The 14,605-nt window shown below is 45.5% G+C and overlaps 1 protein-coding gene across 1 annotated transcript in view; it reads left to right on the forward strand.

Annotated features, from left to right (window-relative positions):
• Nucleotides 1-2,071, forward strand: part of VSIG8 (V-set and immunoglobulin domain containing 8) — a 41,744-nt gene extending 39,673 nt beyond the window's left edge. The window contains exon 7 of the mRNA XM_067472674.1: nt 1,485-2,071. Within this exon, the coding sequence (XP_067328775.1) occupies nt 1,485-1,932 (448 nt within the window). The 3' untranslated portion in view covers nt 1,933-2,071. The remainder of the gene's footprint in view (nt 1-1,484) is intronic.
• Nucleotides 2,072-14,605: the final 12,534 nt, after the last annotated feature.

Genomic DNA, 14,605 nt, shown 5'->3' on the forward strand with positions numbered 1-14,605 from the left:
AAGAAAGAAAGGATGTATGAAGGAAAGGAAGGAAGGAAGGAAGGAAGGAAGAACATGAAGGGAAGAGAAAGAAAGGAGGAAGAGATGATTTAAAGGGAAGGAAGAAGGAAAAAGAAGGGGAAAAGGGGTTAAAAGGAAAGGGGGAAAGGCATGAGAGAAAGGAAAGAATGGGAAAGAAGGGAAGAATAAGGAAAGGAGGAACAAAAAGTTGAAGGAAGAGAAGGGAAGAATGAAAGAAAGAAAGAAAGAAAGAAAGAAAGAAAGAAAGAAAGGATGAATGAAGGAAAGGAAGGAAGGAAGGAAGGAAGGAAGGAAGAACATGAAGGGAAGAGAAAGAAAGGAGGAAGAGATTATTTAAAGGGAAGGAAAAAGGGGAAAGGGGGTTGAAAGGAAAGGGGGAAAGGCGTGAGAGAAAGGGAAGGAAAGAATGGGAAAGAAGGGAAGAATAAGGAATGGAGAAATTAAGAGATGAAGGAAAAGAAAGAAAAAAGAAAAAGAAGGGAAAAGAAAGGGAGGGAGAAAAGAAAAAAGAGAGAAAGGGAAGGAAAGAAGGAAAGGAAGGAAGAAAAAGAAGGGAAGAGAAAGGAAGGATGAATTAAGGGAAGGAAGGAAGATAAAGAGGGAAGGAAGAAAGAAAGGAAAGAGGGAAAAGTATGAGAGGAAGGAAAGGATGGGAAAGAAGGGAAGAATAAGAAATGGAGAAATGAAGGCAGAAGGAAAGGAAGAAAAAGAAGGAAAGAGAAAGGAAGGAAAGAAGGAAGGAAGGAAGGAAGAAAGAAAGAAAGAAAGAAAGAAAGAAAGAAAAGGAAGGAAGAAAAAGAAAGGAAAAGAAATGGAGGGAGGAAGGAAGGAATGAAAGAAAGAAAAAAGAAGGGAAGAGGAAGGAAGGAAGGAAGGAAGGAAGGAAGGAAGGAAGGAAGGGAGGGAGGAAGGAAAGACAGAAAGAAAGAAAGAAAGAAAGAAAGAAAGAAAGAAAGAGGAAGGGAAGGGAAAGGAAGGAATGAAAGAAAGAAAGAAAGAAAGAAAGAAAAAAGAAGGGAAGAGGAAGGAAGGAAGGAAGGAAGGAAGGAAGGAAGGAAGGAAGGAAGGAAAGAAAAGGGAAGGGAAGGGAAGGGGAAGGAAGGAAGGAAGGAAGGAAGGAAGGAAGGAAGAAAAGGAAAAGGAAGGAAAGAAAGAAAGAAAGAAAAAAGAAAGAAAGAAGTAAGGAAGAGGAAGGAATGTGTATGAAGAAAAGCAAGGGAAGAGGGAAAGGAAGGAGAAAAAAGAGGAGAATGTGAATGGGGGAAATGGAGAAAGGAAAGAAAGAGCCAGCCCAGCATTGCCATGGAAATTATTCCTTCTCTGATCTGGAGAAGGGGGAAAGTAGGCAGTTTACATGAAGCTGAATTCCCATGTTGTGAAATGATGTGTGTCTCCAAAACACGAAATGTTTGGAAAGCTCTGCCATGACTTGTTTCACAATCTCTGACCTTTTTCCTTCCCAGTGTGGACGCCGATGCTCCTCCGAGCCGACCCTGCAGCCAGGCCTTGAGCCAGACGGGCAGCCTCCACTCCCTGCTGGGGTACCAGTTCCGGACCGGCCACCGAGCCCCCGGCTGCAAGTATATCCCTCCCATCGTCCAGGTCAAGATGGCCTCTCCTTCTGACAGCGACCTGGAACCCGTCTCTCTGCCCAGTTCGGAGCAAGAGCCTCTCGCCAGCCACGGCTATGCCTCCAAACGGAGAGACCCGTATCCCCTCGCCGACTCCTCCGTCCAATACGCCAAGGGCAAGAACCACACTAGCCAGTCTCAGGTTTACTCCAGCTTACACAATTTCGACAGCCCTGCTTCGGAGCCAGGCTGCGTCCGCTGGAAGGACGGGAACACCAAGCACTACAAGAGTGCTGTCGTCATGATGCAGGCCTCAACCAAAGAAGGCCTTTTGATATGAGGCCGGTTGGGACTTTGAGCCACAAGACACTGAAGTCGGGCCAAAGCATGCCCAAAACGAGAAGAGGGCTCAACCCTTAGCTGGGAAACACGGACAACTCTGTGTATTTCTCCCGCATTCGTTTTGTTTTTCATCTCAATTTTAGTCCATCCTGAAGAACATCATCATTTTGATGTTCAAAAGATCATAGAATCATAGAATCATAGAATCAAAGAGTTGGAAGAGACCTCTTGGGCCACCCAGTCCAACCCCATTCTGCCAAGAAGCAGGAATATTGCATTCAAATCACCCCTGACAAATGGCCATCCAGCCTCTGTTTAAAAGCTTCCAAAGAAGGAGCCTCCACCACACTCCGGGGCAGAGAGTTCCACTGCTGAACGGCTCTCACAGTCAGGAAGTTCTTCCTCATGTTCAGATGGAATCTCCTCTCTTGTAGTTTGAAGCCATTGTTCTGCGTCCTAGTCTCCAAGGAAGCAGAAAACAAGCTTGCTCCCTCCTCCCTGTGGCTTCCTCTCACATATTTATACATGGCTATCATATCTCCTCTCAGCCTTGTCTTCTTCAGGCTAAACATGCCCAGCTCCCCAAGCCGCTCCTCATAGGGCTTGTTCTCCAGACCCTTGATCATTTTAGTCGCCCTCCTCTGGACACATTCCAGCTTGTCAATATCTCTCTTGAATTGTGGTGCCCAGAATTGGACACAATATTCCAGATGTGGTCTAACCAAAGCAGAATAGAGGGGTAGCATGACTTCCTTAGATCTAGACACTATGCTCCTATTGATGCAGGCCAAAATCCCATTGGCTTTTTTTGCTGCCACATCACATTGTTGGCTCATGCTTAACTTGTTGTCCACGAGGACTCCAAGATCTTTTTCACACGTACTGCTCTCGAGCCAGGCGTCACCCATTCTGTATCTTTGCATTTCATTTTTTCTGCCAAAGTGGAGTATCTTGCATTTGTCACTGTTGAACTTCATTTTGTTAGTTTGGGCCCATCTCTCTAATCTGTCAAGATCGTTTTGAATTCTGCTCCTGTCCTCTGGACTATTGGCTCTCCCTCCCAATTTGGTGTCGTCTGCAAACTTGATGATCCTGCCTTCTAGCCCTTCATCTAAGTCATTAATAAAGATGTTGAACAGGACCGGGCCCAGGACGGAACCCTGTGGCACTCCACTTGTCACTTCTTTCCAGGATGAAGAGGAAGCATTGGTGAGCACTCTCTGTGTTTGTCCACTGTGTTCGTCCAGATAAAGAAAAGGTTCTGCAACTCCAGAGATGGAGTTGCCTTTGGGCATCAACAACAACAAAGAGGCTATTGGAAAAAGATGGAATTGTTCTCTCCATCAGGAAATCCTTCCTAATATTTAAGGAATAGCACCCTATAAATTTAGCACACTTTGTTTGTATTTAAAAGCCCTTGTCGACCTTGGAAAACATATTTGTATTTGTATTATTACGGTGTTATTTAAGTATCATGATCCAATGTCTGTGGAGTCTTAACCAAGTCTATGGGGCTAGATTCCTTTAATAAAGGTTTTTCCTGTCCAGAGAGTTGCTTCTTTCTCTTATGTTTACAAACCCAACATTTTCCCTCACCCGTAAACAGCATAAATATATAATGACGGGCAACGGAGTGCTCCCTGCGTTCAAGCTGATCTGACCTGCAGCAGGGGGTCCCGCAGTTCCTGGTTGTCCAATTGGGCCAGCATCGCTGGGAGTGTGGCCATAGCAGAGCTTCAACTAAAAACCTCCCTTTGTCTTGCTTTCTTCCTCTCACCCTAACATTGTAACAAATCGCCAAATAAAGTATCATCAAATTGTAACTTTTTCCTCTACAGAGTGTCCTTTTACTGCCTCTAACTCTCTCCAGCGTGAACCTTCCCTCTCCCGAGCCACAGATCGCTGTCGGCTCACCGGGGATGCATTTCCAGCATCCCGGGGAGGCCGAAACTGCAGTCCCCTGGACTGTGGATATGGAGACCCATGGGGCCCCTGTATTCACGGGTCAATGGATCGCGTTCAAACTGGCGCAATATCCCTATATGTAATATAAAATGCCACCTCTTCGTGAACCCAGCACCTCAGGGCTACAGGAAAAAGTTTCACATTTCCTGAAGCCCACTAAATCCCCTGACAAAAGGACTCAACAGAAACTCTTGCATGGACAATAAGATCAGGCTAGGCGACTGGCTCCCTACCTGTGACGATGTGTAAATTTTATTCCTTTGGTTATGTGTAATTTAAACGGTAGTTTAGGGATAGTAAGTATGGAGGATTATGTTTTGTTGGAGATGGTGGCTTGGCGTTAGCTGAGTTGCCATAGCAACAGGGGCGGAGCCAACTGCCTCTTCAGGAGGCAGCTGTTTTAAAAAGTCAGTCAGTAAGCCGGTGAGCTACTGAGAGGACTGAGTCTCTGGGTGGGGATTCAGGGAATGTGTCTGTAGCCGGTGTGCTATAGGAAAGACTGAATCTCAGGGTGGGGATTCAGGAAATCAATTGGTGAGCAAAGTGGTTGTAGAGAAAGACCCGGTAGTGAGAGAGCTACAGGGGGTTGTTGATTCTAAATTAAGAATCAAGGTTTGGCTGGGTTTAAGCCTGCTATGCCTGCTGTGAAACGTTTTGAAGTCTGTGCCTGAAATTATTCATGAAACCTTTCTAATGTAACCATCAAGATCTGTGCCTCTTGTGAAGAAACAGTTAAACATGTTATACTTCTGTTAAAATAAACTTGTTACTGTTTTCCTCAAGCCTTGCCTGATACAGTTTCTCCTAAGTTGAACAGCCTGCAATAGTGAAGTCAGCCAGAGACAGTAAATGCTACGCTATCCACTGAATAAAACCTTCTGTCATTAACAGTTCCTTTATAAAATAGCTCCTAGGCTGATATTGATCGTTGCCCAGCTTCCCTCACAGATTAGGTGGCAGTAAGCTTCAACCACACGCTCCTTCAAAATTGGTGGCATTCGGTGGCATTAAAACAGTCTCCTTCACACTACCTATCTAGGAATGACCTGGCTACGGTGATCCAGGCAACAGTCATCTCGAGGCTTGACTACTGTAACGCCCTCTACATTGGCCTTCCTTTGTCAGTGATCCGGAAACTGAAGCTGGTGCAAAATGCCGGGGCGCCGGCAAGGTGTCGTATCACCCCAATTCTACAACAGCTGCATTGGCTACTGATTGAGTACTGGATTACTTTCAAGGTGCTGGTATTAACCTTTAAGGCCTTATATGGTCTGGGGCCGGCGTACCTGAGGGTCCGCTTACCCCCCTACCAACCCCAGAGATTACTTCGGTCCGAAGACCAAAATTTGCTTGAAGTCCCCAACATCCGGATTTATCATCTGTCCTCTACTAGGCAGAGAGCCTTCTCGATTGTAGCCCCTTATTTATGGAATGCCTTGCCAGTTGAAACCCAATCTATCCGAGACCTACTTGCTTTTCGGAGAGCCTGTAAAACCTTTCTCTTCCGACAAGCATTCGATGGGTGAATAACTCGGGACTATGTCTGTTGTTGTTTTACTGTATTTTAAAGTTAATTGTATTGTTTTAATCTACTGCTCTAGACCGCTCCGAGCCAAATTGGGAGTAGCGGTATACAAGTCAAATAAATAAATAAATAAATAAATAAATAAATAATGTGCATAATCCTTTAGACCTCGGAGTAACCCAATTTAGCCCATCTGAAGGATGGGCCCCATGGCAGATTTAATCACTCCTCACAAAAGGTGACATCTCGCCTCTGGAGGATCTAGATGTCACCACAGCCTATCTCTTTGTTTCCATTCCTCCGGCTGATACCACAGTCAGATATCATCACTAAATCCATATCTTGGACCTAAGGATTATAAAGGGCTGACTTCCGAGTCAGACAAAGAGGTATATTTCAAGCACTCAGGACAATAAAAGAAGCAAGCTTGAGGACTTAAAAAGTTATCGCCGGTAATTGTACAAACATTAGGTCACTTAATCCATTCATCTTTTCCTCCTGGTTCATTGTTTCCCACTTGGACCGCCTCCTCGCTCCCCATTGTAAGAGGTCAAAGCGGCGCTGGCTCTCCTATTGGCTAAGGCACAGCTGAGCCAGCTGCACCTCTCCCTAAGGCTGATGACTCCAACCAATGAGCGCAAAGCTGGCGAGGGGGAGCAGGAGCGGGAAGTTTGAATTTGACAGCTCTGTTTCTCTATAAAAATGTACTGTTTTATTTATTTATTTATTTATTTATTACTTCGCTTATATACCGTGATTCTCAGCCTAATGGCGACTCATTGCGGTGTACAACATAAAAAACAGGTGCAAAATACAACATACAAAAAATAATCCATAGTACATCATTATCAAAACATCACATCAAAAACATCAATATAACTACAAACCATTCCGAGTTGTCTCATCGTCAAGTTCACAATCCGATACCATTTCCGTTGTTCCATTCCTATGGTTGAGTTACCCGTCATTGCACTACTATTCAAATGCCTTCTCAAACAACCAGGTCTTTAGCTTCCTGCGGAATATCAACAGGGAGGGGGCTAGCCTGATGTTTGCGGGAAGGGTGTTCCACAGCCGAGGAGCCACCACCGAGAAGGCCCTATCTCTCGTCCCCGCCAGCCGTGCCTGTGACGCAGGCGGGATCGAGAGCAGGGCCTCCCCGGAAGATCTCAAAGTCCTCGTGGGCTCATAGGCCGAGAGGCGGTCAGTTAGGTATCTTGGGCAGGAACCGTTTAGGGCTTTATAGGCCAATGCCAGCACCTTGAATTGAGCCCGGTAGCAGATCGGCAACCAGTGGAGCTGGTACAACAGGGGGGTTATATGCTCCCTGCGCCCTGCTCCTGTTAGTATCATGGCTGCCGCACGTTGGACCAATTGGAGCTTCCGAGCCGTCTTCAAGGGCAACCCCACGTAGAGAGCGTTGCAGTAGTCTAAGCGGGATGTAACCAGAGCGTGGACTACCAAGGCCAAGTTTTGCCTTGTATTTTATGTTGCCTTTGGCAAATGATTGCAGTTTGGCATTTGCTCCAGCTGGAACGAAATAAACAACTCGGTGGCATTTTCTTCAACTTTGGTGAGATTTATTTGGGAAAATTAGGAAAATTACATTTGGCGCTTCCTTCTCGCCAGAGTTAAAACGGGTCCTCTTTGGTGGGTCTGATTGGTCTCTAAGGCAAAAACCCCCAAATTCTTGCTCAATATCAATCATAAGTGACCTCTGACTGCAGGGTAAACTACAACTCCCACTGTGGTAAGTCAGTCCTGTCCTCTCAAACCCGTCTAGTAGGTTGAGTTAGTCATGGGGGTTCTGTGTGCCAAGTGTGGTCCAGGTTCATTATATGCTATGTGTGACAATAACACACACACACACAATAAAAGTGAAAATATGCATGTGTGTGGCTGGGGTGCCCACTTACACAGTGCCCACTTACACAGACAGCTCCTGCCTCCACAAACAGCTACATCTCCCACTCCTCAGGAAACACCAATGGCCTCCCCTCCAATGGCATTGCAGGTTAGAGTGAGCACCATGAACATGTCCAAGAGCCCTGCCAATGTCCTCCACCAACACCATCCAACTGAAGGCTTTCATTCAAGGACAATTTCATCCTAGATTTTCTGTTTTTCCTCTACCACAGACATCCCAGGGTTCCTTTCTCTTTCCATTTGTGTGGAATTTGCATGACCCCGCCCACTGTCTCTCCCTTAACCCTTTCCTATTCCTTTCTATGCCACACGGCAAACAGAGGAATTGATCAGCAACTGAACATACTAGAGAGGTTTGGGAAGAATTCACCATGATTTAGAGGAGTTGTAGGTACTGGGATGTATAGTTCAGAGTTCTAAGAGAACTCTGAACTCCGCCAATGACGGACCTGGAACTCACTTGGCACACAGAACCCCATGAGAAAGAAAAAATACTGGAGGTCTTTGGAGGGGTTTAGAGTTGTAGTTCACCTACATCCAGAGTGCACTATGAACCCGAACAATGATAATAATAATAATAATAATAATAATAATAATGATAATAATCTTTATTTAATACCCCGCCACCATCTCCCCAATGGGGACTCGGGGTGGCTTACATGAGGCCATGCCCAACAGCATATTACAATAAAGTAAAACCAAAACACAATAACAACACAGTAAAATACATACAACATATGAGTACAAAGACGATAAAGCAAAATTATACACAATAAAATAACATAACATAACAACATAACCATGAATCTGGACCAAACTTGGGACGCATAATGATGGATTTGGACCAAACTTGGGATGCATACCCGATATGCCCAAATTTGAATACTGGTGGGTTGTGAGAGGAATTGGCCTGGAGTTGAAGCTACTGGGATTTGTAGTTCACCTGCAATCAATGAGCTCCACCAAAGATGGAATTGGACCAAATTTGGTACACAGAGCCCCTATGACCAGCAAAAAGCACTGGAGGTCTTTGGGGAAAATCCACCCTGATTTGGGGGAGTTGTAGTTCACCTACATCCAGAGAGCACTGTGAACCCAAACAACGATGGATCTGCAATTTCATAAGGGAAATGAGATCATTTGATCCAAAAAAAAGTTTTGAAGAAAGTCCAACAGCCACAAAAGGAGCTGGGTGATTTCCACTGAGCCAAGAAATGGATTCCTGCAGCGCCAAGATCGAGTTGGTCTTTGGTCCTTGGGAAACTATAACTCCCTCCAAAGACTGGAGTCCAAAGGCCAGGCTCTTCCCCAAGAGCCTCATGGGGTAGCCACACCGAGTCTTCAGGGCAGGGGCTTGGCAGAGGCGATGGAATGGCGAAACGCAGTGGCGCAGCAGCAGCGGAGCTGGCCTTTTGACAATCAGCTGTTTCTTGAAACAATATTCTCAAAACTTAAAAGATTATTCCCCGGCCGTAGAAGCCCGAAATGCAAAAAGTGAGATAGCAGATAGTGTTAGAATTAAGCTAGGAAAAATATGCCACCAAAATGGAGGCGATCCGCCATCTTGTGGATACGGGGGCCCGTGGGTTTTTCCGTATCCGCGGTTTGGGGGAGCGCAGATTTGGCCTCCCTGGAACGCCAGGAAGGCATTCCAGGCAGGCCTGCAGTCTCCCGCGGCTTGGAAAAGCTTAGTTTCATGCATTGGGATTGTTTCAGGCAAGAAGAGACACAAAGTATCAAGCTAGAGAGTTAAAAGTTGCAATTTCATTAATCTTTATTTAGGGATTTGTTACAAAGTTGGGGCTTGGCGGGGAAGTGAAAGGAGAGAGCATACAGCCGTGCAGAGTCCCTGGTTGAGCTTGCTATTGGGGCACATTTCACCAGTTTGGCACAATCTTTGCACCCAGGAACTGTGGAACTCCCTTTTGCTGGTCACACCAGCTTGAAGGCAGGGGCCTGGGATGCCCTCGACGACAAACCTGGCATGATGGGCATTGTAGTTCTCCCTCAACCTTATGCCTTTTGTACAATTATAAAATTGACATTTTCAAATAACTCTGGCAACACCGGGTATTTATTTATCGTGTCATCAGCCACCATTGTATTACAATTCTAACAGAGCAAAACAAACACACAGATTAAAAAGAAAAAGGAAAAAAAAAACACACAGATTTTGCAAATTTGGTATTTGGTTAAATGTCCTTTGACCAGTATCTGGCCACTTGGAGTGCCTCTGGGGTTGCCGCAAGAAGGTCCTCCGTTGTGCATGTGGCAGGGCTCAGGGTGCATTGCAGCAGGTGGTCAGTGGTTTGCTCTTCTCCGCACTCGCATGCCAAGGATTCCACCCGGTAGCCCCATTTCTTAAGATTGGCTCTGCATCTCGTGGTGCCAGAGCGCAGTCTGTTCAATGCCTTCCAAGTCATCCAGTCTTCTGTGTGCCCAGGGGGGAGTCTCTCATCTGGTATCACCCATGAATTGAGGTACTGGGTTTGGGCCTGCCACTTTTGGACTCTCGCTTGCTGGGGTGTTCCAGCGAGTGTCTCTGTAGATCTAAGAAAACTATGTCTTGATTTAAGTCGTTGATGTGCTGGCTGATACCCAAACAGGGGTCAGAAGTCTCTGCCTTGGTCCTTTCACTATTGGCTGCTACTTCCCGGCGGATGTCAGGTGGTGCAATGCCGGCTAAGCAGTGTAATTTCTCCAGTGGTGTGGGGCGCAGACACCCTGTGATAATGCGGCATGTCTCATTAAGAGCCACATCTACTATTTTAGTGTGGTGAGATGTGTTCCACACTGGGCATGCATACTCAGCAGCAGAGTAGCATAGCGCAAGGGCAGATGTCTTCACTGTGTCTGGTTGTGATCCCCAGGTTGTGCCAGGGTACCCAAGCTAGTATAAACAAACAAACAAACAAATAAATAAATAAATTGCGACATATACCATTTAAAAATTCCTGGGACCTTGTCCACTGAGGTTATCCATAAAACAGATTGTACTGAAATCCTAAAAACATCATTTATTCTTATTGTTTGCCCACCAAATAAATGCTCCTCTTCCCAGGTCACCCACAGGCCAGAGAGCACACTGAACCCCACCAAGGATGCATCTAGAGCAAACTTACCCAACATAACAAATTTCAACTGGCATGATGGGAGTTGTAGTTCACCCACAACCTTATGCATTTCATACAATTATAAATGGACTTTTTCAAATAAGCTGGGGAACGCCGGGGACCCAGGCATATGAAAGAAAAGTTTAAAAAGTTAAACATGAGCCAACAATGTGATGTGGCGGCAAAAAAAGCCAATGGGATTTTGGCCTGCATCAATAGGAGCCTAGTGTCTAGATCTAAGGAAGTAATGCTACCCCTCAATTCTGCTTTAGTTAGACCACATCTGGAATATTGTGTCCAATTCTGGGCACCACAATTCAAGAGAGATATTGACAAGCTGGAATGTGTCCAGAGGAGGGCGACTAAAATGATCAAGGGTCTGGAGAACAAGCCCTATGAGGAGCAGCTTAAGGAGCTGGGCATGTTTAGCCTGAAGAAGAGAAGGCTGAGAGGAGATAGCCATGTATAAATATGTGAGAGGAAGCCACAGGGAGGAGGGAGCAAGCTTGTTTTCTGCTTCCCTGGAGACTAGGACGCAATGGAACAATGGCTTCAAACTACAAGAATGGAGATTCCACCTGAACATGAGGAAGAACTTCCCAACTGTGAGAGCCGTTCAGCAGTGGAACTCTCTGCCCCAGAGTGTGGTGGAGGCTCCTTCTTTGGAAGCTTTTAAACAGGGGCTGGATGGCCATCTGTCAGGGGTGATTTGAATGCAATATTCCTGCTTCTTGGCAGAATGGGGTTGGACTGGATGGCCCATGAAGTCTCTTCCAACTCTTTGATTCTGATTCTATGAAAAGTTAGATTAAAGACGTGTCTTCCGCTTATTCTGTTTTGTGGCTGGTTCAGGAATGTTGTTTGAAACGATTTTGCCCTTAGGAAAATTCAACTGAAACAGTCACTTACTTCAAAATCTAAGGCGGTAATTTACACAGTCAAATGTAATTGGTGCTTAATTGTTGTTGCTGTGGTGTTTTTTCCAAGGAATTAAGCTCCAGATGGGCCTGTGTTTTTAATCGCGGCTTTGAAGCATAGCATTAGGAATGCCGGTTATGAAGCCAATTGCATCAAATGTGTTTGTTTGTTTTCCCAGAAAGGGACTCCTCTTCTGCTGCAGCCAAGGCAACCTTTCCGCTTGGCGGTCCAAATGTCAAGGAAGCAGTGCATGCAAAGCCTACACTGCCCATCTCTCTTCTTTAGATCGTGCTTCGCCTGGTGGCTTGTTTGTGGCCTTGCCACCATCGTGAAAGGGTCTTTGAGTGAAATTTGCAAATGCTAAGCAAGGGGCTTTGAATGAAATTAACAGCAAAAGAGAAACATACCCTTTCTCTGTAGAAAAAGAGCAACACGGAAGAAAATGTTTTTAAGAAACAAGATGTGACATGTAGAGATCAGCAGTTGTATTGTGGTTAAGTTCAAAGGTTGTGGTTAAGCACAGAGTCTGCAGGTACAAGAAGGTACTTTCCATCAAAAGGTCAAGGGAGGGGGCAGGAAAGAGATTACTTTCCATGACAAAAAAAAATGTTCTTTTTCACTTGAGGTTATATATCAGTGGTCAAAAAGCCAAGGGGATGTGGCAGTCACTGGAAGGGTAACATCTACGTATGCTGACACGCTGTCCGTCTTCTTCATGAAGAAACTAAAATAACCCTTGTTTTTTAATCTTTTTTTGGGACTGTCTCCTTCCTTACGTGATCCCGTGATGTGGACCTAAGAAGACCCAATTTAGGGTCTCTAACAATGGGAGACCCTTCCTCCTGGAAAAAAGTAGAATCATAGAATCATAGAGTGGGAAGAGACCTCGTGGGCCATCCAGCCAAGAAGCAGGAATATTGCATTCAAAGCACCCCCAACAGATGGCCATCCAGCCTCTGTTTAAAAGCTTCCAAAGAAGGAGCCTTCACCACACTCCAGGGCAGAGAGTTCCACTGCTGAATGACTCTCACAGTCAGGAAGTTCTTCCTCATGTTCAGATGGAATCTCCTTTCTTGCAGTTCGAAGCCATTGTTCCTAGTCTCCAGGGCAGCAGAAAACAAGCTTGCTCCCTCCTCCCTATTACTTCCTCTCACCTATTTATACATGGCTATCATGTCTCCTCTCAGCCTTCTCGTCTTCAGGCTAAACATGCCCAGCTCTTTAAGCTGCTCCTCATATGGCTTGTTCTCCAGACCCTTGATCATTTTAGTTACCTTCCTCTGAAAACTAAATGTAGCAGCATGATAGGAGAGATAATATCAATTTATGGAGAAAGAAAATGACGGCTTTATTTCCAGCTGGGACTCTGGTGAGGAATTGTGTCCAAAAGCAAACCAGAGTGATGATAAAGGCGTTGACTGTGCCTTTTTTACCTCTTACAAATGCAAGCAAACAAAGAAACATGCTCCTGATTTTTCTATACATTACAGTTATTGTAAAGTACATACAATATGTGCATAAAAATCTCCAATATCTCCCCATCAATTCCAGCTTGTCAACATCTCTCTTCTATTGTGGTGCCCAGAATTGGACACAGTATTCCAGATGTGGTCTGACCAAGGTGGAATAGAGCATGGGGAGCATGACTTCCCTGGACCTAGACAGTAGACTCCTATTGATGCAGACCAAAATCCCATTGGCTTTTCTTGCCGCTGCATCACATTGTTGGCTCATGTTCCCCTTCCTCCCCATGAGGACTCCAAGATCTTTTTCACACGTCCTGCTCTCGAGCCAGGCATTGTCCCCCATTCTGTATCTTTGCGTTTCATTTTTTTCTGCCTAAGTGGAGTCTCTTGCTGAACTTCATTTTGTTAATTTTGGCCCATCATCTCTCTTATCTGTCAAGATCATTTTGAATCCTGTTCCTATCTTCTGGAGTCTTGGCTCTCCCTCCCAATTTGGTCCTGTCTGCAAACTTGATGATCCTGTCTTCTAACCCTTCGTCCAAGTCATTAATGAGGATCCTGATCAGGACCGGTCCCAGGACGGAACCCTGCGGATGGCACTCCACTCATCACTTCTTTCCAGGATGAAGAGAAAGAATTGGGGAGAAGCACCCTCTGGGTTCGTTTGCTTAACCAATTCCAGATCCTCCTCACCGTAGTTTTGCCTAGCCCACATTGGACTAGTTTCCTTGCCAGAAGGTCATGGGGGACCTTGTCGAAGGCCTTCCTGAAATCCAGGTACGCTCCATCCACAGCATTCCCTGCATCTACCCAGCTTGGAACTCTATCGAAAAAAGAGATCAGATTAGTCTGGCATGACTTGTTTTTGATTAATCCGTGTTGACTATTAGTGATGACTGCATTAGCGTCTAAGTGTTTGCAGACAAGGAATGACCTAGAGGAAGGGTGAGAAGGCAGGATCATCAAGTTTGCAGATGGGACTAAATTGGGAGGGAGAGCCAAGACTTCAGAAGAAAGGCGCAGATTTCAAAACGATCCGAACAGATGAGAGAGATGATGGGCCAAGACTAACACAAGGAAACTCAACAGGGACAAATGCAAGATACTCCACTTAGGCAGAAAAAAAGAAATGCAAAGATTCAGAATGGGGGGCAGTGCCTGGCTCGACAGCAGTACGCGTGAAAAATTTATTTATTTATTTATTTCATATACTTCTACCCCACCCTTCTTAACCCCCGAGGGGGGACTCAGGGCACAATTGTACAAAAAGGTACAATTCGATGCCTGCACAGTAATACAGATAAAAATATAGACAGCAATTAAAACAGTTTCGACAGTTAAAACAATCAATCTTATGCTCAATGTTCGCAACTCAGAGTCCATAACTTCATTCCACAATTTCCCAATCAGTCGTCGTTGTCCTTTATTTATCTATCTGCCAGCTTGCCTAAACGCCTGGTCCCAAATCCACGTCTTCAATTTCCTTCTAAAGGAAAGGAGGGATGGTGATGATCTAATCTCCCCGGGGAGTGAATTCCATAGGTGAGGGGCCACCACCGAGAAGGCCCTGCTCCTCGTTCCCGTCAATCTCACTTGTGATAGAGGCGGGGCCGAGAGCAGGGCCTCCCTGGAGGACCTTAAACTCCGAGGTGGGACGTAGAGGGAGATGCGTTCGGACAGACACGGTGGGCCGAAACCGTATAGGGTTTTGTAGGTCAAAACCAGCACTTTGAATTGTGCTCGGAACTGGATCGGCAG

This window comes from Anolis sagrei, chromosome 12, assembly GCF_037176765.1.
Source record: "Anolis sagrei isolate rAnoSag1 chromosome 12, rAnoSag1.mat, whole genome shotgun sequence".
In the NCBI taxonomy this organism is placed as follows: domain Eukaryota; kingdom Metazoa; phylum Chordata; class Lepidosauria; order Squamata; family Dactyloidae; genus Anolis; species Anolis sagrei.